General features: G+C 43.9%; 5 protein-coding genes across 10 annotated transcripts in view; all 5 read left to right on the plus strand.

The window, feature by feature from the left end:
* Positions 1-3,340, plus strand: part of scamp1 (secretory carrier membrane protein 1) — a 17,170-nt gene extending 13,830 nt beyond the window's left edge. For both annotated transcript variants that reach the window (XM_027029995.3, XM_027029996.3), the window contains 4 exons: positions 306-465; positions 761-862; positions 1,027-1,144; positions 1,281-3,340. In XM_027029995.3, coding sequence (XP_026885796.1) covers positions 306-465; positions 761-862; positions 1,027-1,144; positions 1,281-1,430 — 530 coding nt within the window. In that variant the 3' untranslated portion in view covers positions 1,431-3,340. The remainder of the gene's footprint in view (positions 1-305; positions 466-760; positions 863-1,026; positions 1,145-1,280) is intronic.
* Positions 3,341-4,719: 1,379 nt separating this feature from the next.
* On the plus strand, positions 4,720-6,765 carry chchd10 (coiled-coil-helix-coiled-coil-helix domain containing 10). The gene is made up of 4 exons (XM_027030000.3): positions 4,720-4,880; positions 5,491-5,710; positions 6,051-6,198; positions 6,440-6,765. Exons 1-4 carry the CDS (start codon positions 4,840-4,842, stop codon positions 6,457-6,459), a joined length of 429 nt encoding a protein of 142 aa, XP_026885801.1. The 5' UTR covers positions 4,720-4,839; the 3' UTR covers positions 6,460-6,765.
* A 1,262-nt stretch (positions 6,766-8,027) lies between these two features.
* ddt (D-dopachrome tautomerase) lies at positions 8,028-10,596 on the plus strand. Its single transcript, XM_027029985.3, has 3 exons — positions 8,028-8,236; positions 8,440-8,615; positions 10,124-10,596. The coding sequence occupies exons 1-3, from the start codon at positions 8,129-8,131 to the stop codon at positions 10,194-10,196; spliced, it is 357 nt and encodes a 118-aa protein (XP_026885786.1). The 5' UTR covers positions 8,028-8,128; the 3' UTR covers positions 10,197-10,596.
* A 444-nt stretch (positions 10,597-11,040) lies between these two features.
* gstt1b (glutathione S-transferase theta 1b) lies at positions 11,041-14,272 on the plus strand. The gene is made up of 5 exons (XM_027030009.3): positions 11,041-11,250; positions 11,764-11,851; positions 12,413-12,563; positions 13,306-13,482; positions 13,742-14,272. The coding sequence occupies exons 1-5, from the start codon at positions 11,139-11,141 to the stop codon at positions 13,937-13,939; spliced, it is 726 nt and encodes a 241-aa protein (XP_026885810.2). The 5' UTR covers positions 11,041-11,138; the 3' UTR covers positions 13,940-14,272.
* Positions 14,273-15,661: 1,389 nt separating this feature from the next.
* On the plus strand, positions 15,662-23,048 carry LOC113590048 (P2X purinoceptor 4a). Of its 5 annotated transcripts, none has more exons than XM_027030005.3 (13): positions 15,667-16,091; positions 17,533-17,680; positions 18,671-18,742; positions 19,139-19,211; positions 19,330-19,426; positions 19,550-19,630; positions 19,716-19,857; positions 20,149-20,285; positions 20,416-20,506; positions 20,715-20,780; positions 21,050-21,145; positions 21,874-21,931; positions 22,666-23,048. In XM_027030005.3, the coding sequence occupies exons 1-12, from the start codon at positions 15,949-15,951 to the stop codon at positions 21,925-21,927; spliced, it is 1,200 nt and encodes a 399-aa protein (XP_026885806.3). In that variant the 5' UTR covers positions 15,667-15,948; the 3' UTR covers positions 21,928-21,931; positions 22,666-23,048. The 5 variants fall into 5 exon arrangements, with proteins under 5 accessions (XP_081560300.1, XP_081560299.1, XP_026885806.3 ...); XM_027030004.3 differs by lacking the exon at positions 22,666-23,048 and adding an exon at positions 22,066-22,659 and having other exon boundaries at positions 15,668-16,091; XM_081704174.1 differs by lacking the exon at positions 21,050-21,145 and having other exon boundaries at positions 15,662-16,091.
* Positions 23,049-25,851: the final 2,803 nt, after the last annotated feature.

Consider the following 25,851-nt stretch of genomic DNA (forward strand, 5'->3'; position numbering starts at 1 on the left):
GTGTGTGTGTGTGTGTGTGAGACATTTCAAATGTAATTTATAGAGCTAGTAAAGAACAAAACAAGGACTCTGAGTCAGGCAGTGACTTACTTGGCTGTGGGTCCAGTCAGAACGGGGATAGCTGCCACTTCCACGATAGAACGCAGGACGCCCCGCTTAAGAAGCTTTGTGCTCCAATTAGTGATGACCAATTAGCCTGAACTCATTTGCATAATACAGACTGATATTGACTTGTAGAATGCTTATTGGCTCCTCCTATCTGTGGTGTGTGTGTGTCTGTGTGTGGGCATGTGCCTCCTTCCCAGTCCACACGGGGACACTCCTGCTCAACATCCTGGGCTGTCTGGCATGGTTCTGTGTGGACTCGATGCGGGGCGTGGACTTCGGCCTGGCCATGCTCTGGTTCATGCTCTTCACACCCTGCTCCTTCGTCTGCTGGTACAGACCTCTGTACGGAGCCTTCAGGTACACACACACACACACTTCGGCGGGCTCGGGTGTCATAAGCAGGATTACACACATCACTACAACATTTCACATCATGACGGCTCACACGCAGCCAAGCAGCTATTAGCGACCGACGCATTAGCGACAGACACGATAACTTAGATTTGTATTTGTTTAGCTGTTGACTGTAAAATGACTTAAAATGTTATCTTTGGCATAAAGGGTTGTGACGGTTCCCTGCTGGCTGAGTGTACCCATACCAGGAGGCTGGAATTAATATCAATATTATGATTTCTCTCTCTCTCCCCTGTAGGAGTGACAGCTCTTTCCGGTTCTTTGTGTTCTTTTTTGTGTACATCTGTCAGTTCGGAGTCCATGTTATGCAGGCCATTGGTATCACAGGGTGGGGCACCAGGTAGTAAAAGAATAAACGCGCACACACACACACACACACACACACACACACACACACACACATTAAACAGTGATGCTTAGGGAAACTATATTCGTAACACGTGTGTGTGTGTGTGTGTGTGTGTGTGTGTGTGTGTGTGTGTGTGTGTGTGTGTGTGTGTGTAGCGGCTGGATCTCGGCGCTCACGGCCCTCAATAAGAGTATTCCTGTGGGGATTATAATGATCCTGATTGCTGCTCTCTTCACTGCCTTAGCGGTCATCTCTCTCATCATGTTCAAAAAGGTACAGCCACACACACACACACACACACCCACACACACACACACACACACACACACACACACACACACACACGCTGGCCACACGCTGCGGACAGCTTCATTAGCTCGTGTGTGTGTGTGTGTGTGTGTGCGCGCAGGTGCACGGGCTGTATCGGACCACTGGCGCCAGCTTTGAGAAGGCCCAGCAGGAGTTTGCCACTGGCGTCATGTCCAACAAGACTGTACAGACGGCAGCAGCCAACGCCGCCTCCAACGCCGCCCGGGGAGCCTTCAAAGACCAGCTCTGATTGGCCCAGAGAGAGAAGAGCCTGCCCTCCCATGCTCCTCCTACTTCCCCTCCTTTTCATTCTAATTGTAGTCACATGACCTCTCAGATATCCGTCAGCCTTGCCTGTCTGTGATGTGGAGGATTCTAAGCCCCACCCTCTTCATTGACTTAATGCACTTCAGTGGTTGACTGAGACTCCGCCCCTCTCCTCCTGTCATTCGGCAGGTGTGCTCACCTGACACATTACTCTCGGTGTGTGCGTGCGGGGTGTGTGCGTGCATAAGCAGTGTTTTTGTGTGTGTGAACACCAGAGTCGGTAATGCAGCGGGATGGGACGTCTGTGACGCCTTAAAAAAAAGAAAGATTTAAAAAGAGAGAAATTTGTTGCCAGGCGCGGTCACCTCCTGCTGTGTACAGACCCCAGGTCAAAAGCAAGTTCCACACCAACCTCGCTGACAGATGCACTCACTCCCACTCCCGATCCGTCACTCACTAGCACTGTTGTTCCTGCAGCGCTCTGATTGGCTCAGAGGAATGTCCACCACCGTGTCCCGACAGGTGGTTCAGCGGGTCATTGGTCGCTCGGCGTCTCCTGATCCGTCTGTCCCCCTCTTTTCTGCTTTTTGTGAAGGACCGCGTCAGTCCTGTCACAGGCCTACAGGAAGCCCCGCCCCTCCCCGACGCCTGTACATACACAGTCTTCCCTGCTTACCTGTAAGAGTATTGGCTGATTTCAACTGATTTCAAACATGCGAAAGTTCCTGAGTGTCTCCAGCCTTTTCTACTGATGCTGTGGTTTGGGTTTCGTTTTTGTTTTGTTTGTGTTTATTTTATTTTATTTTTTTTGGTGGTGTTTTGGAGGGGGGGGGGGGGGGCGTTTTCTCCTCCCTCCAGACATGTGACTCTCAGGACTCTGCTGTTTGTGAAATCTCGCATGAGAAGCTTGCTAAGGTCACCGGGGCTCTGGGCTGCAGGACGATTGGCAGGACACGGGGCACTGGGAGAGAAGCTGCAGTTAGAAACCCTGCTCCTCATCCGTCTACCCAAACACAACCCCCCTCCCATTCTATTATGGCACGTTCCAGAACATGTATCCAGAGAAATTGGTTTACCAACACGCTAGCACACATTGTGGTGCGTATGTGGGTGTGTGTATGCATATGTGTGTTGAGGGAGAGAAAGGGTGTTAAATTTTAAGCGTGTTTATCTATTTAACATCACTGGGGTATACCACTCCTGTTTCTGATTGGTGGAATAATGAGTTGAGCGGTGTCTGTTGTTCTTGTGAAGCCATGCTGGCCTGATGTGATCGCTGCTCACGCTTTAGCTCTTAAAGGTGGATTCAGATACCCCTTGCGGTTTTACATCATCTTTGTTTTGGTTTTTGTTTTCTTTTTAAATTAATGGAATGGTGAACCTTGTAGCCTTGGTGACTGTCACCTAGAAACAGTCAGGTCTCACAATTATGGGATGTAACTATCAAGACTGCTTTAAATGTCTCAGTCCTTTAACTGTTTGGCGTGTGCGTGTGTGTGTGTGCGCGTACCTGCGTGCGTGTGTGTGTGTGTGGGGTGGGAAGGATGGCTAAAGTCACCTGTTTTCAGTATTGAGTCTTAACCTAAGGTGAACTGCATGGCTAATTGAGGACTCAGACTCCTGTGACGTCTTCAGTTCATCGCTTAATTTTGAAATCTAAATTCACTAGTGTGTGCTCCAGGTTTCTCAGACCAACAATGTCTTGAACTGTCCTCCTCTTTTGATCTGTGTGTTTGTGTGTGTGTATGGATGTGTGTGTGTGTGTGTGTGTGTATGGATGTGTGTGTGTGTGTGTATGGATGTGTGTGTGTGTGTTGGAGAGATATAGATGTGTCTGAGAGAAAGTTACAGCAAGCTGTTCTTCCTTTTATAAATAAATTTCAACAAATGCCACCTGAATGTTCCATATATATATATATATATATATATAGATAGATATAGATATATATATATATATATATATATATATATATATAGATAGATAGATATAGATATAAATATATATATATAGATATAAAAATATATATATATATATATATATATATAAAAATATATATATATATATATATATATATATATATATATATATATATATATATATATATATATATAAATATAAATGTATGTATGTAAAATGTTTTGAAATGCTTTCATAAAAGTAGGAAGAAAAAGAAAATCAACTCCGATAATTGGATTGTCCATAGATATGACGTGTGAGTGTGCGCGCGCGTTGTTGACTCGCTGACACTAGTGACGTAGTTGGAACACTGAGGAGGAACCGGAGAGTCGACCTGCACGAGCGAGGTGTCCCAGCTTAGCGCGAGCGAACCCGAAGGATATTTGTATATTTTGTAAAACTTACGAGTGGTTGCCTGTTGTCCTGAATTTCACTGTACTGTACAAATGCACTCTTGTCTCCCCTGCAGTCGCATGTTGAGTAGTTTGAGTTTTGTATATTTATTGTATTAACACAGGAATAAAAATAAAAACGAAAAGTTCAGCTATTAGCAGCGAGTCTGGGGTGATTTGGCGCGGCGGTGGGGCGAGAGGGTGTTCGGGGGGCCCGGTATGCTGCCCTCTTCAGGCAGGCCTCGGAACAGCAGCCTCACGTTACCATGTAACTCAACATGTAACTCAAGCCACCTCTGGCCGACAACATGAAAATACGTGTTACTAAAGGTGACGTTTAATCCCGTTGTGTATATGGTTCCCAGAAACCTTGCGAGGTAACGTAAGAAAAATAGCTGCGTTTCTATTGGGTATTTATCTATTTAAAGGCATTTATCCGTTCTTAATTGCTAGTTGTTGAACACCGGAGGGCGCCAGAGAACCATTACGTAATCAGTAGGTACATTCATTTGGTTAGGCAGTTGGCTTCATGCTGAACTTCCAATTTTAAGATCATTTTAAAATGATTTATACTTCTACACTTTAAACACGTTTAACAAACGGTGTGTAGACGATACACGTGATATTGCATATACATTTAAATCAGAAATTAGCGTTTTTAACAGTAAACGTGCACTCTAAAATAAACGTACTGTTATAATGTCGAGCTTATTCATTCTCACTAAATGGTCCAATACATTCACGGTTTTTGTTTTAATTCCTTCGTTATTTTTGCTTTATCATGTCCTGTTTGTGTAATTAGGTCTAAATTTACTACACAATCCTCTAAAATTAGTAAAGCTCAAGGAAAGATCTCGCCAGTCCTTCGGTATCACAGGGTCCTCAAGGTGCGAGTTGTTCATTTAACATTTCAAATGAACCATGCTGCGAAACGCGCATGCGCCCTGCACACGGTCCACGCAAGGTCGTTCGCGGTTCCTACTTGTAAGGACGGTCACTCCGTCTGCTCGAGTTATTCCTACATCTCTTACTAAACGTTGAGAATGGCGAGAGGAAGTCGCAGTCGTCCGTCTGCCTCAGCAAGGTAAAGTAGCGATCTGGCGTTAGGCTTGTACCGGGGACACAAGGTCGGTAAACGGTCTGCCGCACTAGCGAAACTCGTTAATCCATCAAAGGCTTCAGCTGCTGACTTTTAGTAAACAGTTAGCCGGATAGCTAACGTTAGCCTACGTTGGTGTCTTATTGTGTGACTGGAATGTTTAAATCCCCGTTCCCACTGAAGCTTGGAGAAGTTTTAAAAAAGTCACAAGCACTGTCGAGCCTTAACGTAAGAGTATTAACAGCAAATCATTAAGTATATTCGGTATTGAAAATGATGGGACTGATGACGAACTAGCTACCGCTACCTCACTGGAACTAGATGTTATTGTGTTTGGTCCTCCTACGTCCTTCAGGCGCTCTCTGGAAAATCTGGGCTGTCTAGCTGGTTATCTAACAACTTTTGTTAAAACACTGGTTAACTATATCGTGGTCCTTCTCTCAACCTTGGTGTAAAATGCTACGTTTTAGCCCATGAATCTCCAGAGACACTAAACGCAAATTATAATTACTAGTATGACTTGACTTTACCTGTGTGTGTCTGAGACTCGTATTGGTTGGTTGGTTGGTTGATTGATTGATTGATTGTTTGCCAGTGCCCCCGCCCACTCCTTTGCGCCGGCCTCTGTGGCTCCTCCCCCGTCAGCCCTGGCTCCACAGCAGCCCAAGCAGCCAGGCCTCATGGCCCAGATGGCGACTACCGCGGCCGGGGTGGCGGTCGGCTCTGCCGTGGGTCATGTGATGGGCAGCGCCCTCACCGGAGCCTTCAGCGGTGGCGGCAGCTCAGAAGCAGCCAAACCAGCCCCCACGTATCAGGTGAGTACTGGGCCGTTTGAAGGGAAGCAGGCGGAACCTGGGATCGTGGGAGAGGAGCGGCCCAGCCCTGTTTTAATGAGTGTGATTATATAGCCAAGAGGAGGTGGGGCATCAGTGACTGTATGCGAATGAGTACACAGAGAGGAGGAGGTGGACCCTCAGTTACTATGGCAATCCCTGTCCTTGGCGACAGGACTTGAGCCCTCCCTGCATGAAACTTTTCTTAAGTCTTTTCTTAGCTGAAACACCCCGTCCATTAACTCTAAATGTAGAATCACTGGAGACTTCTTTAATTATTCGTACTGCATGTCTCATTTGTATTATTTGGTTCCTCCCCCAGTCTCAGGATCCACCCCCCAGCACCCCGCCCCAGGCTGGCCCGTGTCTGCTGGAGGTGAGGCAGTTCTTGGACTGTGCTACCACTCAGACTGACCTCAGCTTGTGTGAGGGCTTCAGCGAAGTGCTGAAACAGTGCAAGTTCTCGCACGGTGAGCATTTCAGTATGCAAAGCCTGACATCACAGAGCCTACCATCACCGCCTCAGTCTGTCTCACGTTTCTCACATAACTCAGCAGTACACGTACCATCACCGCCTCAGTCTGTCTCACGTTTCTCACATAACTCAGCAGTACACGTACCATCACCGCCTCAGTCTGTCTCACGTTTCTCACATAACTCAGCAGTACTCTGCAGCCTCAGAAAACCTGTTTTGTTTTTTTATTATTCCAGGTGTTTCATCTCTGGTGTGATGGAGAAAATCACCAGCTGCTGGAGCTCACCTGGTGGAGCAGCGCGGTGCTGGCAACCCCAGGGTCATGTGTTTAATTCAGTTAGCGCACAAACACACACACGGTCCACTGCTAAATATGTAAGTCACTCTGGCTAAATGCTTTAAAAAATCAAAGCAGCATATTGAACAGAAATGTCAAACTTCCGAAAATACTTTCACCACTTACTGGAATTATAGTTTGTCTTGATAATGGGAATATTTACTTTTGGGTGTGTGAGGTGAGATGTGTAAAAAAAAATAAAAATAAAGATGCTATTTAATTTTATTAATGAATATTTATTTATAAACTACAGGAAAATGAATTAATATACATTTTCCTGTAGTTTGATTTGTTGCCTTTCAGTGAACCCTGTTGAATTAAAAGTACCCTGTTATTGGATATTCCCTTAATTGTAAAATCCAGAATTCCAGAAATCATCTTAATTCCCCTTTTAAATAGCTCATAAATGAACTACTACATGTAAAATGACAAACTTAAAATTCCAAAATGTAAGATTCCAAACGATGTAGGAAGACAAGGAATATGGAGGCATGTCAGTTACGCCATCATCCATACGCAGGGAAGCAGAGGAAGAATGTGAGGTGAAAGTCAGGACAGAAAAACTCGCTACAAATACTACTAGATCTGCTGTGAAGTAAAGGATTAAATATATGGATAATGAACTGCAAACACTGGCAGTGGTTAATACTAAGAAAAGAGAAATTAATATTTGGAAGCTGCCTAGCCGAATACTACTGCCACTGATGATGATGATGGTGGTGGTGATGAAGAAGCTGTTAGTAATAATAGCACATGGGATGAGACCCCGGACGAACATGGAGAACCTGATGCTTGGCCCAGCGAAGGTGACCGTGAAGATGACCACAAAAAAGGTCATCTGGTAAAAGAGGTCCACGACAGACTCACCAGCAGTCATCCGACTTTGTGATGTGGAATGCCTGTGTCTGTATATCTGCCGTTGAACATTTTCCTGTTTAAATTGTGAATTATTCACCAGCTCGAGTTTAATTTCTGTGTCAGGCACAATGAGACTTGGGGTTTTGTGGGATGTTGAGCAGATTTCAGCTTTACCAGACTTTGTAAATTATGCATTAGTTACATTGTTATTATATATTATTATTTATCTATTATTCTATTTTATCTAAAAACACAAAAATGCGAGATGCCTTTAATCTCTTCGTTCTGAAGTCTGGCCTTACACAGCAACTCCAGAAAGCTCAGCTACAAGCATTTTATGAAGTTACCTGGGCAAAAAACTAACTTTATTCATCATAAATGGGACAAATATCTTGTCTTATATTGTTCACTCATCATATTAGGAAATATCGAAACATGGGAGTGGTTGGTACAAGTGTCCAGCAGCGTGAGGTTAAAGTCATCTTAATAAAGACGCTATTAATGTATAAACATTAAATAATAAGGATTAACACGGCGTCAGGCGACTTCGAGCAGACTTTTACTGCCATTAAGTAGAGAGGCCAATCATAGATGACAATGAGAAGGCGTCCGTCTTTCGACCAATGGGGATAAAGGGTACACAGGACGACTTCCGGGATAGCCTTGGTGAAGTTTTTCCGTTGTCCGGTACAGATTTGGAAAGTGCTTTATCGTATCTAATTAAAGAAACATGCCTTTCATTGATTTAGAGACCAATTTGCCCGCAAGTAAGTTCTCAGAGGACTTTCTGAAGAAGCTATGCTCCACGACAGCCGCAACTCTTGGGAAGCCGGAGGACGTGAGTGTTGCTCAGTGTTGACATTGGTGCGAGGGTAGAAAGTCAAGCCGACATTTCACATCTTCACCTGATAGTCTCGCAAGACAGTAGTGATTATGAAACGGTACCTTTAAAAATATTTCGTTCAGTTCCACAATGTGCAGAGCTGATCAGTTGGCTGTGTACCACGGTGTCCAGCGTTCTGCTGAACTCTTCTCTTTCAGAGGATGAGTCTCGTGGTGAAGCCCGACCTACCGATGCTCGTCGCCGGGTCGAGCGCCCCGTGCATGTTGGTGTCGGTGTCCGCCGTAGCGGTGACCGACACCGCGGAGAAAAACAAGGAGCACAGCGCCAAGATCTTCCAGTTCCTCACGCATGAGCTGGGCATTGGCGAAGACCGGTCAGTTGGGAACCATAGGCCAGGGATTCCGAAATCAGACTCCTGCACTGCACATTCACGTAGAAAAACCACTACATTTGTGTAACACGCTTGTTTGGCTTATGAAGTAACATCTGCTGTGAGCTAAAAAGTAGGTTAAATGTGGAGGGCTGTTCCAGCAATGGCACGAAGAACCTTTGGACAGCATGAACTGGAAGTAATTTGATTATTTAAATCATTAATTATTATAATACACCTTTTGTATAGTAAGTAAGCATACTTTATTATAATAGCACTTTATGAAAGGAAAGTTGCAAAATACTTCAGAAAAACAATAATTACAACAAAAGGTTAAAATGTACAAAACACTTAAACCTAAATATACAATAAGCACATCACCAGTAATCACAATTCCATAAACACCTGAGAATAGAAATATGTTTTAAGACACAAGAAAATATACAATCAGAAAGCCTGATATTGAGAGAAAGAGTGTTCTATAATTTATGCTGGTGCACAGTACTCGCGCAGTCAGCCTTTCAGAACAGTCCCCTTTTACTAGAAGATCCCTACGATCCGGTGCAATTCCCTAATGTATTTAGGCGCATCACCATGTAAAGCCATATAAGAACTAAGAACTAACACTTTAAAAACAATCCCAAATTTCCCTGGCAACCAGTGACGGGAAGCCAGCGCTGGATTGATATGATCCCTAGTTTGCATGAAAAGTCCTGCAGCTGCATTTTGAACCAGCGGGAGTCTTGCCATAGCTCTGTGACTAAGGTTCTGCAGTAGCCCAGACAATATGAGACAAATGCATGAATAACTCTGTCTAAATCCTGAAAGATAGAATCTGGTTTTTTTTTCTTAGGAAAAAGCAAGACTGAATAAGCTTCCTAATATGTACTGAAAATTGTAATTGAGAATCAAAAACAGCACCAGGATTCCTGGGGAAGTTCCTCTTGCTGTGAGCAAATCAGGAGCCACCAGGAAAGCTGTAAAGACCAACAACCAAAATCTCTCTCTCATCTTCACTTAACTTAAGAAAATAACAATTCATCCAGTCTTTAATAGCATCAATACACTTCACTGGCTGCTCTAGCAAAGTCATTCTGCTTAATGAGAGATACAGCTGTGTTTCAAAAATGGAGAAAAAAAGAAATTATTTAATAATGCTAAATTTAAAATAAATATTATTTTAGATTTAATTAAATATTAAAAATAAAGTGGAACCAGCAATGGAACTCTGAAGTACCCCACACATAAGACTATATAAGAAGAGCTAAGAAGACATCAAATTTCCAAAAACGTTCTGTTGGATAAACTGGGTGCAAACAATTCTGATGCAGTTCCTAACATACCAACCCATCACACAGCCTGCTTCTGATCACACAGCCTGCTTCTGTTTAGTTTTTTTTATATAGATGTATGCATTGCTATAATAGTGCTGTATGCACATGTGCATGTGTGTATATGCATGTGTGTTCTCTCTTGTGTGTGTGTGTGTGTGTGTGTGTGTGCACGCACAGTATCGTGATAAGGTTCTACCCACTGGAACCATGGCAGGTGGGGAAGAAGGGCACAGTCATGAGCTTCCTGTAGGACCGCCCACCCCTGCAGGGCCCTGTAGGACCGCCCACCCCCGCAGGGCCCTGTAGGACCGCCCACCCCCGCAGGGCCCTGTAGGACCGCCCACTCCCTCAGGGCCCTGTAGGACCGCCCACTCCCTCAGGGCCCTGTGCCGAGCTCCTGCACCTGTCTCTCGGAGCGAGGTCAGAGAAATGCAGAACTTTCTTTGTGACCACATAACACAGAAACCAGACTGAATTCTGAGTTAATTACCTTTCAGATGTGGTTGTGGTTGCTATCTGAAGGTTTCAGTAACGTGAATTATGAAATACATGCTGTAGGTTGTACTGAGAATCCTGGAGTACAGGCTGATTTTTAATGAGACTGTTGTTATGTCAGTGTGACAGTACTGAAATAAAATATGTTGTTTAGACTGGTGGTAATGCATCGTTTTTCTCCTTTAAGGAAAATCTGGCACCCAAAGCACCCTTGTACTAGAAAGGACTGTGTCCCTGTATCTTTGACAGGCCTTACTAGCTCCCGGATCACAGACTAAACCTAATAATAACCTAATCAAAGTAGACACAACCCCACTCAGACTACATCGCAAACAAAAATCATTCGACTTTGTAATAGTTGATGTTAGTTACACATCAACCAGGATGCGTATCTTCATCTAAAAGTTTATAGTACGGCGCGCTGTTCATCCATCTGAATGACAAAAGTCGCTGCCAAAGTCAACAGTAAGTTTCGCACGACTGAGATTAAATTAAAGGGAAGGAACACCGTGTTTTCCAAGTGTTACAGATATGTCCGTGTGCAAAGCGAGCGGGTTTTTTTTGTCTCGTCAATGCTAAACAGCCGACGTTACACCCCGTCTGATAACATCCCCCTCCCCACGCCGCTGCGCGTTCAGGCCTGCGGGTGCGCGCCGTGGTAGTTCGCGGCCAGAGCTGTGGGATAAAGCAGACAAACATGGGTTTGGAAATGTACTTGGATTTGTTCTCGCAGCCTTGTCGCTCGGTGTACATCTTCGCTCGGAAAAACAACATCCCGTTTGATTTCAAGAAGATCTCCTTGCTGAAAGGTAGGCTGTGGAAGAACTTCGTCCTCCAAGTCAGTGACCGAATAGCGACGTGTAAGGAAACGTGTTTGCGCTGCTCCGCAGAGTCTGCGGTTTAGTTCACTTGGTGAACTAACCTGAATTACTCGAGTTTGACATCATGTGGGGGACGCCGGCACCAAGTTTGCTTTGCAGCATAATAAGCATAAGTCATGTTTCTATATCTGTCTATATCAGTAAGACTTCATATGATGACAAAATTAAAATTTGAGCTATCGAGTACAACGATATAAAGGTACCTTAAAGGAGTTACTGCTCACAGGCCGCTCGTGTTGCGGAAAAATGAAAGCAATCAATACAAAGTCACGGTTAAACAACGTACGTCTAGTGAAAAGGTAATTCGTTACTAAATCGTTTGCGTGTTTGTGGTTTACACAGGGCAGACAACAGGGGTAATGGGGTCGGGACAGGTCTTTGTTTTTTCCTCTTTTTACATTAATTCTGCAAAAAAAAAATGTTTGTGTATTTCATTGGCAGGTGAGCAGTATGGCAAAGATTTCGGTCAAATCAACGTGTTGAGAAAAGTACCCGCAATCCGAGATGGTGATTTTTGCCTGGCTGAAAGGTGTGACTTGGCCTACATCTCAGTTGACCATTATTTCATTGTAACTAGATCATGTCATATATATAATGCAATTGCATGAGATTTTACAGAAGTCATTTTACAGAAGAAGTTCATCTAGCTATATGGGTCACATTATTGTAAGTGTATATTAATAGGTATAATTTAGAAGTTGATTGATATATAATGATAGCCGGTCTCAATTTAAGTATTCTATAGTGACTTGAATTGGGAAGGTTTGTGGTCCATTAGTTGGGGAAAATGTTTCTGTCCTCAGGCCAGTTATTACCCTTGTGACAGGAATTCTAGCCAACAGCGAGTTACACCTTACAGCTTTCATTCCAGCTCAAGGACTGCAAAAGCAACTGAGTGTGTATTTTCACTGCACATCTGGGAGGTGTAACATGCAATACTTATTACAACACACAGTTGGGTTCAAGCTGATGCTTGGAATTCTGTTGTAGAACACTGTAACAAAATGCTTTAATCACAGAATTCTGTTCTAGAACATGGGAAGAGGGTGTGAAAGGTGTCACGGGGTTAAGAGGCGTCTCTCTCCAACAGCATTGCCATTATGATGTACCTAGCGGAGAAGTACCACACCCCAGACCACTGGTACCCGGCGGAGCTGCAGAAGAGGGCCCGTGTGAACGAGTACCTGTCCTGGCAGCACAATGTCATGCGCACCTACGGGTCCAAAGTTTTCTGGTTGAAGGTGAGGGATCACTGTGCGCACACGATGACGTGAGGGGGCCGTCTCACCACTGGGGAAGTGAGAAGCATTTGGCCCAGTTCTGTACATAGGTTTTGTTTTGGTCAAGGTCTGTATTTCAAAATTGAAAAAAACAAGAAATTAATTGTGTTCGCAAGTGATCATCAGTGCCCGAGGTGGTCCGATACTGACCGGTGCGCATTAGCGACACATCTACATTTCACCCGTTGACGTGACTTTTTCCTGTGTACTGGCACTTGTCACAAGCTCCCTGTATTGTTTTCTGCCTTGTCCATATCAGGTTCTGGGGGATTCATAATGGCTCTATACAAAACTACATTACCCAGGGGGCACTACGTGACACTCACCAGATCCTGTTCTCTCTTCTAGTCTAGTACAAGTAACATTAATGTTAAATAATAGAGAATATGTGAGACACCATAACCACAGAGCTTCAGCCAGAGCAAGTACTAGACACAAGCCAGGAGCACTCATGGCAGCAAAGAGCCTGTTGAGGTAGCATCAGCAAAACCACCTGAAGCTGCTGCTACTGCAGACAACTACGTTAACAATTACATCAGTAAAGATGAATTACCTTTAGTACAGATGAATGGCCTATATATATATATATGCATATTTGGTGTGTACTTGTGTTTATTTTCTATATATTCTATATATTTTTCTATATATTCTATATATTTTCTATATAGAATATGCATATCTGACGCAGCTTTCTACTTTTAAGTTCATGATCCCAAAGATTATGAAGATTGAAGTTCCTAAAGAGAAGATGGACGCTGCCCTAGAGGACCTGGATGGCTCCTTGAAGCTCCTCGAGGAGAAGTTCCTTCAAGACAGGCCGTTCATCGCTGGAAACAAGATCTCCCTGGCTGACTTGGTCGCCATCGTGGAGGTTATGCAGGTACTTGAACACTGTAACTTATAAATGCATGAATCTGGTTTTTCCACTGTCCAATCTAATAAGTCTGACATTCATCAATGTATTCCTGTGTAATGAACTCAGTATGGCGTATGAAAAACGTATTGATCTTGGAACAGTTCCCCACATCCACATGATTATAGTCAGTGGAATAAAAGTGCACTAACTGATCTGCATTCAGCCTTCTGAAGTGCGCTACGCTCGTTGAAGCTGGCGCTGAACTGCTGTCGCTGTACGCTAGCCGGTAGGTGCGGGCCTGGACGTGTTCGAGGGGCGGCCCAAACTGCGCGCGTGGAAGGAGCGTGTACGGGCCGCGATCGGCGCCGAGCTGTTCGACGAGGCGCACCAGGGCATCCTCGAGATCGCGGACATTGGGCAGCATGTGGACGCCAGCCAGCTGGAGATCTTCAAGCCCAAGGTCCTCAGATTGTTCCTCTGAAATGATAGTAGTGAACGTTGGCTGTTTTTGTTTTTTTGGTTGGTAGACAGCTTGTTGCTCAACTCTGTGTGGAAAACAGCGAATGCGTTAATCCCAGTCATTTAATGATAGCGATCAGTGAGGGGTTAGCTGATAGACACATTTTCATTCCAGTCCCGTTGTCTCGAGATAAAAAAAAAAACCATATTTGCCTCCAAATTGTTTTTTTCATTATCCTGTGTTTTTTTCTAAGGGAATTACAGCGTAAAACTAGTTTAGTTTCATTATAAAGTTGATGCTCTTTAGAGCTTGTCCATTAACTTGCACACGGTAATAAAGAAACCGTGTAAGATCGACAGTGGTCCGGTGTTTATTTGAGCCACTCGATTGTCTAATCGGTTTTTTTTCTTGAATTGGTGTGTTTCTGATCTCCCGCGCCGAAACTAGGCCGATCCCGCACATTGTTCCAGACGGTTGTGTAACTCCCCTTGGCAAAGCGCCGGGCGGTGAGGAATGTCAGCACCCTTTGGACTATTTTCCTGCTGTCTCGCGCTTGTCGCATGCGCTTCGCTAGCGCCCTTTTCCTTCTGGACAGCAAAGCATGCGGCCCAAGCGAACGTTTCGTGTTATTTCCCGAAGTGCCGTACGAACTGGGGGCATTTCGGAGCCGATGTGTCGCAGATACTGTGATTTGCACGCATTCTGGAGTGTGTCACGTGCTCCATCACTCGGACGTCGCTACGGTTAGGTTGGACGTGTAATGTGTTAAACATAATTGCACGTATAAAAGCAACCGGGGATGTGTGGGAACTGAGACTGGAAAGGCAAAACAGAAACGTGGAAAAGTTGAAAGTGAAACGACTGGAAGGGCGTGCATTATCAATCACGTTTTCCCGTTTTTAACTACTTCTCGAGCATGTTTCCCACCATCCCTCGTGGTTATAGCGAGGTCAAGTTCTACTCTGCGTACGGGTTTCATCTATAGTTTTGCACCCATAGAGCTGCAGGCGGTTTCTCATATTAGTTTCAGGTCCAACATTCGGGCTTGTGCTGAACAACGCGAGCGTGGAGAGGAGTTTTATTATCGTGCGTACTTTTCTTCCTCGTAAAATAGAAGTATGCTGCCTTACAGGAAACATGCACATTATTCAGTCAACAGTCTGCGGCTTTTTGCAAACTAGGCGTATGCTGAGGTATGACACAAAACCACACACAGTATTAAAATCCAAACAGCCAGAGATATAAACTGATGTAAGGAATTTTGAACAAGAACGGTGGAACGACCTTCGACTCCCTGTCCTCAAACGAAAACTGAAGACTCCGCTCTTCACTGACTCGCTTTTCGTGCCTTCTTTACACTTTAGCCTGACCATATACTTAAAAATAATCTTTTGTCACACGAGTATTTCTATTTCATAGACTACAAAGCACTTCTGAAAGTCTCCATGGACAAGGGTGTCTGTCAAATGTTGTAAATGTAAAAACATTATAGCAAGTCTAGAAATGCAAACAAAGCCTGAAGTAACATAATGAACCAGTCAGTGAATGCTGAGACTCGTGTTGTGGCGCCCACCCTCTTCAGCATACTCTTACGCTGTCTTGCGAGCTAGACTAACACATCTCTTGCGCATGCGCGTCGGAGTGGTAGCGGTTCATGACCTTTCAGGTCTTCCTATCAAGGTGTGTGGGTTTTTTTTTTTTGTTTGTTTGTTTTGGAGACGATTCGAAAATATATATATATATATATATATATATAAATATATTTTAAGTAAATCAAACAATTAGGAAAAACGCTTTGACATCACTGTTACGTGCAACCCGTCACCGAGCTCGTCAGAGTGCGAGCGGGATGCTTCTCTCCTGCGGTATTTATGAGACAAAGCATAAGTTTCCACTGCGGCCAAACGGCGGTCTGTTAATGGCTGACTAACAATGTGACCCGCGCGAGGTTCCGGGGCCACGACGCTTACGTCACAATAGGACGGTAACGGTGCCTTGGCGGAGCTGATCGCCGGACCCCCGGAGAGACGATGTGTTGCGGCGGACGTTGCTGCGTTTCTATGACCCAGTGTTTCTTTGACTATTCAACGTCGAAAGTACTTGTGATTCGGAGTAAGTCGGTGGGGACTCTCAACCGATTCTGTCAGGCTGTGGTGTTGGCATACATAATAGGGTGAGTTGGTTTTGTTAACGTTTCTCAGAAGACATCTCGAAATTACATTGCATCCGCCTTCTTCGATGTAGCCTACCAAGCTTTATTTGTGCTGGGTGTCTCTTTAATAGTTTGGGTTAAACGTTTGCTTATGCAGAGACCGAAAACCTTCCGTTTAGGTTAAAGTAGTTTTCTCAATAAAACGCAGGTTAATAAAAGCAAAAGTCACGCGTATGAGCGTATATAGCTTTAAATGTGTTCGGGAGTCAAAAATCAATCTAATCAGAACACTTCAGCTTTTAATATTGACTGATTTTAGATTAATAATGTGTCATTGTAGACAAACATTGTTCACAGTACTCGGTGAATTAATAAAGATTTAATAGACGTTTGACCCCCATATTTTAATGTTAACAATTCACCCCGGAGGTCTGTTTCAGGCTTCAAGTTTCTGTTTTCTTAAAAGTTTAATAGAAAAATGCTGATACGGATGGAGCTCGGAGGAGGGTGTGTGAGGTGCCTGAGTTCAGCAGCTTCATCAGCTGGTGTGCATTTCACCACTTGAAGCTCAACCCCAGTAAAACCGAGCTTCTGTTCATCCCAGGAACTCCCAGCCCTCATCACGACCTCACAGATTCCTTTGAGAACTCCCTGGTATCACCATCCGAAGCTGCCCGTAGCCTGGGCATAACTTTGGATATCCAGTTGTTCTCAACTCATGTTTCTAATCTAACCCGGTCTTGCAGAATCCTCCTTTGTAACATACGAAGGATTCGACCCTTTCTCTCACAGGAAGCTACCCAGGTGCTTGTGCAGTCTCTTGTGATCTCAAAGTTAGACTACTGCAACTTGCTACTTGCTGGTCTTCCTCTAAGAGCCATCAGCACTCTACAGCTTGCCCAGAATGCAGCAGCATGACTGGTCTTCCATCTTTCGAAGTTCACACATTACTCGAGTACTTTGAACCTCAAGTACGGCTCAGGTTGAAACACCATGCTTCAAGTCTCATGAAAGACAAGCATCGAGACTATTCTCTGTCCTGCTCCCAGATGGTGGAATGAACTCCCGCTTGCTGTCCGGACAGCAGAGTCCCTTGCAGTCTTCAAATGCAGACTGAGGACCTATCTATTGATGGAATATTTAAACGACCACTGACCCTGCTCCTATATTGCCTAACTCAATTAGTACTTATTGTAGGGTATTGTTTAACAAACTCTAGCATTTATTGTTTATTGCACTAATCGTTGTCTAAGATAGACCTTATGTATTTGTATTTCTAGTCATCAGCATTGATCTTTGTATTTCTACAGTATTTTAGTTCATTGGTATCTTGGACTCTAACCTACTCTGCTGGCTAGGTTGTATTCTGTGAGTAAATGATAAAACACTTTTGTAAGTTGCTCTGGATAAGAGCATCTGCTAAATGTCGTAAATGTAACTGTTTTGGTCCCCACCTGCGCAGGTATGTCTGTGTTCTGAAGAAGGGCTACCAGGACACAGACACAGTCATCAGCTCAGTGACCACCAAGGTGAAGGGCATCGCCTTGACCAACACCTCTGACCTGGGCCTGCGCATCTGGGACGTGGCTGACTACGTCATCCCCCCTCAGGTAGCCTCCCGCCGTGAGGAGGCGAAGGTACAGGCTAGAGTGCTCTGCCCCCTGGGGCCTTCCTCTACCGCCCCTCATCACACCCTCGCGCACAGCAGGTGACCGTGGGACAGGGGCTGTGGTGGCCCTCACGCCGGCCGTGCTCAGCAGTAAGAGAACGTCACGCATGCCGACGCAGTCCCAGTAGTTCTGCATCCTACACAAGACTCGGCTCTGCTCTGCTGAATGTGGCCAGGCCTGGGCTGTGGTCCTTTCATGGGTGGTTTAGGGTGTTTTGAGCCTCCACGTGGTCTCCTGTACATGCACTGCCCAGCTGCCCTGCTCTACTAACCCTCACTGCAGACTCTTTTAGCACTGATGTGCACGGCAGTTTAGTTAATTTAATGCATCGGGTACGAACTGCTCTCAAAGGCTTTGTGGCTTAATCTTACTTTTGCTGGACTGTGACTGTTGACTCATACGTTCGTGTGGAGGAGATTGAGTTCCTCATATGAAAGCCTGTTGCTATAAATAAAGAAATATTGAGCAATGATCAGTTAAACATGCAGTGTGTGTGTGTTTGTGTATATTTGCCTGTGTCATGAGCTACTGTGTGTGGCGTTCTTGAAGGTGTGCATTGTTTCATCATTGTCATGTTTAGTTGTTACTGGTAAGAGCAGAAATAAAGCATGTTTCCTCTGCATCGTCTGCAGCTGTTACTGTGCTGTTTATTTGATTCGAAATCACACGAATCATCATGCGAGAGTCGGGCGGTGTAGTAACTGTTTACAAAAACTAGATTTCTGTTTTCATAATGGGGAGCTTGGATTTGAGCATTTAGATGAATTTCTGGTTTGTTGTTGGTGTTGAGATGACATGCATCAGATGCATATCAGAAAGTCACAACTGGACTTGGTTTTGGCTGTCTGATGGTCAATGCCAGAGTGTAACTGTGTGTGTGTGTGTGTGTGTGTGTGTGTGTGTGTGTGTGTGTGCGCGCACTCATGACAGGAGGAAAACTCCTTCTTTGTGCTGACCAACCTGAACATCACACCAAACCAAACACAGACACGGTGTGCTGAGGTGAGTGTGGATACAGGGCTGTGTGTTTGTGTAAACATGTCATACTGTGGCTCGGGTCAAACTTCTCAGTCAGCTTTGAAAGAAATGGACCAGAAATCAACATGATAGCGTCAATGTGAAATTCAAGGAAAAAAATATTTTTTGAATGTTCTGGAAATGTTTTCTTATTTTTCTTAAGCTTATTTTTAACTGCATGAATTAAATTGCCCCAGAAATACCAAACAGAATTCTGCTCACGATGCCAATCACCACATGATCTCCAGCAGTTCATGCCATATGCGTGTGTTTGGTAGAGCTGGGATGTGCGGTGTGACTGTGTGTCACTTTGACAGTGTAAATGGTTGTTTGTGGTCTTATATGATGGTACCCTTGATGTTGGTGCCCCCCGCCCCACAGAACCCTGGGCCTGGCTCCACGTGCACCAGCGGCCGAGACTGCAAGAGGGGGTTCCATGACAGTCGCCAAAATGGTACATTCTGGCTCAGACCATTCACCCTCGCAGGGGCCTTAGAAATTAGAAATTGTGCTGGCTGTTGGGCCCAGGTGCTGTTGTTCTCTTTCAGAAATTCTTGTGACCCTTTGTCCAGGTGTGCAGACAGGCAGGTGTATCCAGTTTTCGGTGACAGAGAAGACGTGTGAGGTGCTCGCCTGGTGCCCTTTGGAGAAAGGGAACGATCCACCTGAGTAAATGCCTCCTGCTTCAGCACATTGTTACATACACACACACACAGTACTGGTACAATCCAGAGTGGTTACTGTAAAACTCTTTACTCAGATGCTCACGCTCGGATTTGTTTGTTTCCTCAGTCCTCCATTGCTGGCAGAAGCCATGAATTTCACAGTCCTGATAAAGAATAGCATCCGCTACCCCAAATTCAACTTCAACAAGTGAGCCATTTACAGTGCCCTGGGATCTTACACAGGAAACCTCTCAGCACATTTCAGTTTCCTGGTGTGTCTGTCTATCCTGCAGACGGAACATCCTGCCCCATGTGAACAGCTCCTACCTGTCGCAGTGTGTGTTCAACCGCACGACGGATCCTGACTGCCCCATCTTCAGACTCGGGGACATTGCCTCTGAGGCGGGAGAGGACTTCCAGACCATGGCAGTCCATGTAGGAGAGCAAACTGAATCTTAACATGCTTTACTAAATATAACGCCACAAAGATGCGTGTGTATCTGTCCCAGCCAGACATGTTCAGTGATGGTTCTGTGGCAGCATGTTCAGTGTTATGCTGGTGTCCGGCGTTCTGTGTGGCTTCCTATTTTGCTTTTGTTTACGTTAACGGGCCTTTCTATTAGATACAGGCGGCAATGCTGAATGTCTAATCAGCATTTAATAAAGGTGGTGGAGCGGGAGGAAGAACCTGACCTCAGGTCAGCTGTGAGTCTCTGTGTCACACAGGGTGGGGTGATGGGGGTGCAGATCCTCTGGGACTGTGATCTGGATATGCCTGAGAGCTGGTGCATGCCCACCTACACCTTCCGTCGCCTCGACAACAAGGACCCAGACAACAACGTCGCCCCGGGATACAACATCAGGTTGTGCCCTTTGCTGGTCATGAAAATAAGTGTTGTGAGGCTTATGTGTGTTATAGAAATGATGAATTTACAGCACAAACATTATTTTGATAAAAAATGATCTAAACCATTGTTTGTGAATTACCTACAGGTTTGCAAAATATTACAAAAATGGAGGCAAAGAGAGCAGAAATTTAGTCAAAGGTTACGGCATCCGCTTTGAGATCATGGTTTTCGGAAAGGTGAATCTTTCTGCTGGGATTACTAAATCGCTTATCAGACACTTAACCAATAACAATGCAGCATCCTTTAACGACATTCACTTAATGAACATCAATGCACCACCATTTAATGACATTCTAAACATGTAACCAATAACACCGCACCACCCGTTAATGACATTCCATACTCTCTGTGCTTATAAAAGTGGATTCATGTCTCCCATCACAGGCAGGGAAATTCAACATAGTACCAACTCTTCTCAACATTGGAGCTGGCTTGGCACTGCTGGGGCTGGTATGTAGAGCCTTCTGGATCCTGAAATTATACGACTGATCCCAAGTGAGGAAGTAGAGAGGGGAGAACAGAAGTGACTGCACTGTAGCACTTTTCTCCCACAGAGCTGTCAGTGCTATTCCAGGACCAGATACTGTGCAATAAAATATGCAAATGTATAGCTCTATGGGTTAAGAAACTGATCTTGGGTTAGCACAATGAGACAAGGCGATACACCAAGACGACACAAAGAAAATGCATGTAACTCTGACATTTGTGGTTCTCCAAAGGTAAACGTGGTGTGTGACTGGATTGTACTGACTTTCATGAGAAACAGACAACAATACAGTCAAGAGAAATACGCGTATGTGGGTGACTTTGGGCTGGTGAGTTGGGTTTTTTTGGGGGGTATTTTTGAATGTCTCGACCTGCATTTCTGTTTATTTATTTATTTAGTTTATCAACATTATCAGAAGCTGGGGTGTGTGGCTAGTACTTATTTACATGGATTACAGTGCACCAGTAGTCAGAACTGCCAGACTGGTGTTCAGTTCATCTCAGGACATGCTCCTGAGTCCCAGGCTGGCCTCCGTATATGTGGACTCTGGTCGGACGTTGGCTATGGTGTTGAGTGCAACATGAGCTCTCTTGCTCATGTGGTCTTTCTGCTTTTCCAAGTAGCATTTGCAACAGGCAGATTCGTGCTTGGGTATTTACACTAGGAAACTAAAGTGGTGGCGGCATATGAATAATGTCTCTAATTCCCATGCTGATTCATGTCCACACCTACCTGAGATCTAATAGCAGTGTGGTCCACTTTAGCATGTGGCTGAGATCTCAGTGTGGCCAGGATCTGTCCTCAGAGTGTCTGTGCCTGTCAGATCATGTGTTGTGGCCTGCTGCATTGTGTCAGGTTGCATTTGAAAAGATGTGTAACCCGGGCCATTCTAAGCAAGATTTATTTTTTAGTATACACAAACACACCCACGTGAGGGACGACTCGTCTCATCGTGAAGGGATTGGCCACTGTCCACCTTGGAGTTCTCAGGCATTTTTCTTGACTGATATTTAGATACTCTGCCCAACTGATTCATGATTGTTTTTATTTTAACAGCTGTCCAATGAGGTTACTGAACCATCAGGAACGGGATTTGTTGAAGATGACTGAACCTGTATGTTAATACTTTCTAATAAAACTAATTACCTTAAAAATCCCATTCAATATATTGTCTTTGTGTATTTATGTAAAAATGCTTGTCTCTACCTCACTACCTCATCATTGTCTGCATCATCCCATCCTCCTCAGACCTGATGCTCATGCGGGTTGCCAGGTTGAGGACACTGAACCTACACAGATGACAGCAATATTAAACTTGTAGCAATGTAGTGTGAAGTCTTACACTGTAAGATTGTCAGATAATGTTGCTTTATGTATGCAGTGTATTTATTGTTTGTAAGTTATATATCAGCTTGTTGATTTTTTTTTTTTTTTAAATATAATTGTCAATTGGAAATACTTTCTACAATTTTTGCCCTTTTACAGTAAGTTTGTTGATCTGGTTTGTTGGCTCATTTCCATGCCTGCAGCACACTGTTTGTTGGCCAATTTGTTTCATATCTAGCAACCCGGGGTGTTGAATTAGGTGGTGGGCAGGATTACAGGCGAAAACACAGATATTTCATTCTGGAATGGAAGTTTTAAAAATCGCACTGTTGTTTAATTCTTGTCAGTTCCCTACAACTTGAGCTCTCCTATAAATGTTTCATTCCAGCCATTCTAATTCCTTGAATCTTTTAATCGTAATTCATTCTAATTCCTTGAATCTTTAAATCCTAATTCATTCTAATTCTTTGAATCTTTTAATCCTAATTCATTCTGATTCTTTGAATCTGGCTTCCACTGAAGTGCCCGGGCTCTGGAGCCATGTAATGGTGTTGCAGAAGCCTGGTAAGGCTTGGATGAGGAACATCTAACTGTGCAGGAACGTAGAGGCTTCAGTTCTGACTACTGGGTCCTCATTTCCATTACATCTCTCCACTCTCTGAGGACAGCAGGACAGAGGAATGGACACCAGCAGTATTTTAGCCCACGATCATTGCAGCCTCGCTTCTCAACTACGTCCTGCTGCCTCACTTTTATTTCCTCGTGAGTCGGTTGAGACAGAAAAAACGTTTTTATATTTACTATTCCAATAACGGAAAAACAATATATCCAAATGTCTAACAAACATGTTAGGTTTCCAAGGTAGAAATATGAACAGTTCATGGTAATAAACTGTTTTAAAATGCCTTAGCTACCTCAGTTGATTGAGTTAATTTCTCCTCTGATGGTGTATTGATGACTGTTTCCTAGCTGTCTTCTGAGGGTGCATTACAACAGTGAGAATTCACAATCCCCCCAGACGTCACATGAAAACAAAGTTACATAAAGTTACACACTTTTAACCAGTTATATCAAAATGGAGCTTGTCATCTTCACTAGGCACTTTTCAGATTTACAAGCGGTGATTGGGTGACTGAGACTACCTGTGTTAGTCAGGAATTTCATTTGCGACATTCGAATGGGCCTACAGCAAAAACATGTCTGAAGCATAAAATGTAAGACGATGCAATTTCACATTTAAGACAACTGAAGACTTATTAATGCCTCAAATTTGTAAAATGTAATTTCAGACAAATTAAGACTTTTTAAGGACCCACGGGCACCCTGTGTACAGGGCACCTAACTCATCTCCCTCACCAGAGTTCCTTTACTGACAACAGTTCTGTTTGATTACTAATCTCCAACTTTAACACTCAGGCTCCATACAAGACACCTTTTCCTCCTTTACACTTTCTATAACAAAGCCAGCAATTCCCAGATGTCTCCTGGAATTCAGGAATATGAGTTATAGCAAAGGAGGAAGTGTACTGACTCTTCTCTCCATCAAACTCAGAATAATAATGATTGTAATAAATAATAAGAGTTGTTGGTAACACAGTTTTTTGTTCTCCGTAGTTTAGTCATAGACAATTCCCACCCATCAGGTAATTATTCCTTGTCACATGACAGCTGCCAGCCAGGGAGGGCAAAGGTTGTCGCATGCTTCCTCATGCAGACAATCACCACATCCTTTCAAGCTGTGGCTCATGCTGTGTCAAAGGGCAGAGTAACACACTCAGAGGATCGATCTGTCTGCCCCTTTCTGAGGCTTGAGCTGGGATTGGCCAGTGTTGCTGTGATTGACAGGAGAGCAGCGAGACCCCTCCCTCCCTGAGACCACAGCAAATTGTACTCATCAGTAAGAATGCTGACTCATAAAAATGTTCAAGCGATCGTTTTTTATTACTTAATCTAAATATTTCTGCATTACATTATATGTTTAATTCTAACCTACTGTACTGTACTTGGATGTATTCTATGAGTAAATGACAAAGCACTTTTGTAAGTCGCTCCGGATAAGAGCGTCTGCTAAATGCCATAAATGTAAATGTAAATGTACTGTTATGTATCAGCCATTACAGTACTGTTCAGTATCTGCTATTATAGTGCTATTTAGTATCAGCCATTACAGTACTGTTATGTGTCTGCTATTACAGTACTGTTCAGTATCTGCTATTATAGTACTGTTTAGTATCAGCCATTACAGTACTGTTCAATATTTGTGTTTGTGAAATCTTCTGATATTTGGCCAATGCTTTTCTGTTGTGCATGAGTGAAATCTGATAATTCTTTTACACTTACCTTTTACACTTTTACTCTTACTATTTTTTTATCCCTCAGAAAGAATGTAGAACAGTAAACATAATACATTAGCAGCTGAATGCAGTACAGGACACTGATATTCTTCACATTTGTGTGCACATGTGCAGGTTTAGTGTATACTCTTATTTTGAAAAGAATTCAACAGATTGTAAATTGGATAAATATTAATCATCAAGGTAAGATTGATCAGAATATATAACATACCAACAATGACTAAATGAGTTAAGCATCTGACAGCAGTAAAGCACGCCCGAACATGTAATATCACTTTAAAGGGGACCTATTATGCTCAATTTCAATGTTCATTGTATTTACATGCTGCAGCGTTTCAAAACCATAATTTTTCTCATACTGTACATCTCATTTCAAATGTAGTTGAGGACTGTATGTCACTGCTTGCTTCATACCATAAGGCGCACAATGCTAGGAGCAGTATCTCACAGTGAGCTGTCTCAGAAACACCAGAACACTGTACATGTGCACATTTAACAGACCCTTTTTAAAAAAAAGTAATCGTTTCCTTTTTTTATGCTGGGTATGTTACTGTTCTTCATATACTGGCTATAAGGAATGTGGTCATTTACACAGCATGAGCTGTAGAGGTATACAGTCTTTAAATGCAGCTGTATTCCTGCAGTCTTTGATTAATTATCCTGTTCAAAGACACTGGCCACATTCTGCTGTCTGTTCAATCATGAAAGTTATGTTTGTCTTTGTATCTGACACTGCAAAACATAACTGCCTAGACAACTGGAAAAACATAGTAAGTTACCAATTTGTCTAGTGAAAAGAAATAAAACAATAAGAACATGTGTCCATGTGTGTAAGAGCAGTTGATAAAAAGATCTAATATGTACACACATTTCTGCACTTGTAGTGGGGGTCCTCTCTTTAGTCAACCTACAGGAAACAGAGGTGGATAGAATAAGACAGAAACAACACTATCTCAGGCTGACTTCTTTGCATATATTTAACATCTTTATTCAAAGATTTTTCTGCGTGCCTTGAAGGCCGTAGAGTGAAGCGGCGCACGGAAGGGCAATTCTAGGGTGATGACCTTCATGCCATTTGCTCTTCTGGCTCCAGGGCGCTTGGCAGCATGGCCAGCCCGACCGTTGTCCTGCCTCCTGGGTTGACCCTTGGCATGGCAGACCAGGGGCACACGGTCCTGGCTGAGCAGCGGAAACCGGGAGGGGCGAGGCGGAGCCGAACGCACAGCACTGCTCTCTGCCTTATGCGCGGCCGCCCTCCAGATACGCAGTGGCTCACCACCGATGAAGTCACACGGAGGGTGAGGAGCTTCCAGCTTTGGCCCGCACTGAGGTCCAACCTGTGCTGGTTACTGGA

Source organism: Electrophorus electricus, chromosome 21, assembly GCF_041902795.1.
Source record: "Electrophorus electricus isolate QZ-2024a chromosome 21, ASM4190279v1, whole genome shotgun sequence".
Classification (NCBI taxonomy): Eukaryota; Metazoa; Chordata; class Actinopteri; order Gymnotiformes; family Gymnotidae; genus Electrophorus; species Electrophorus electricus.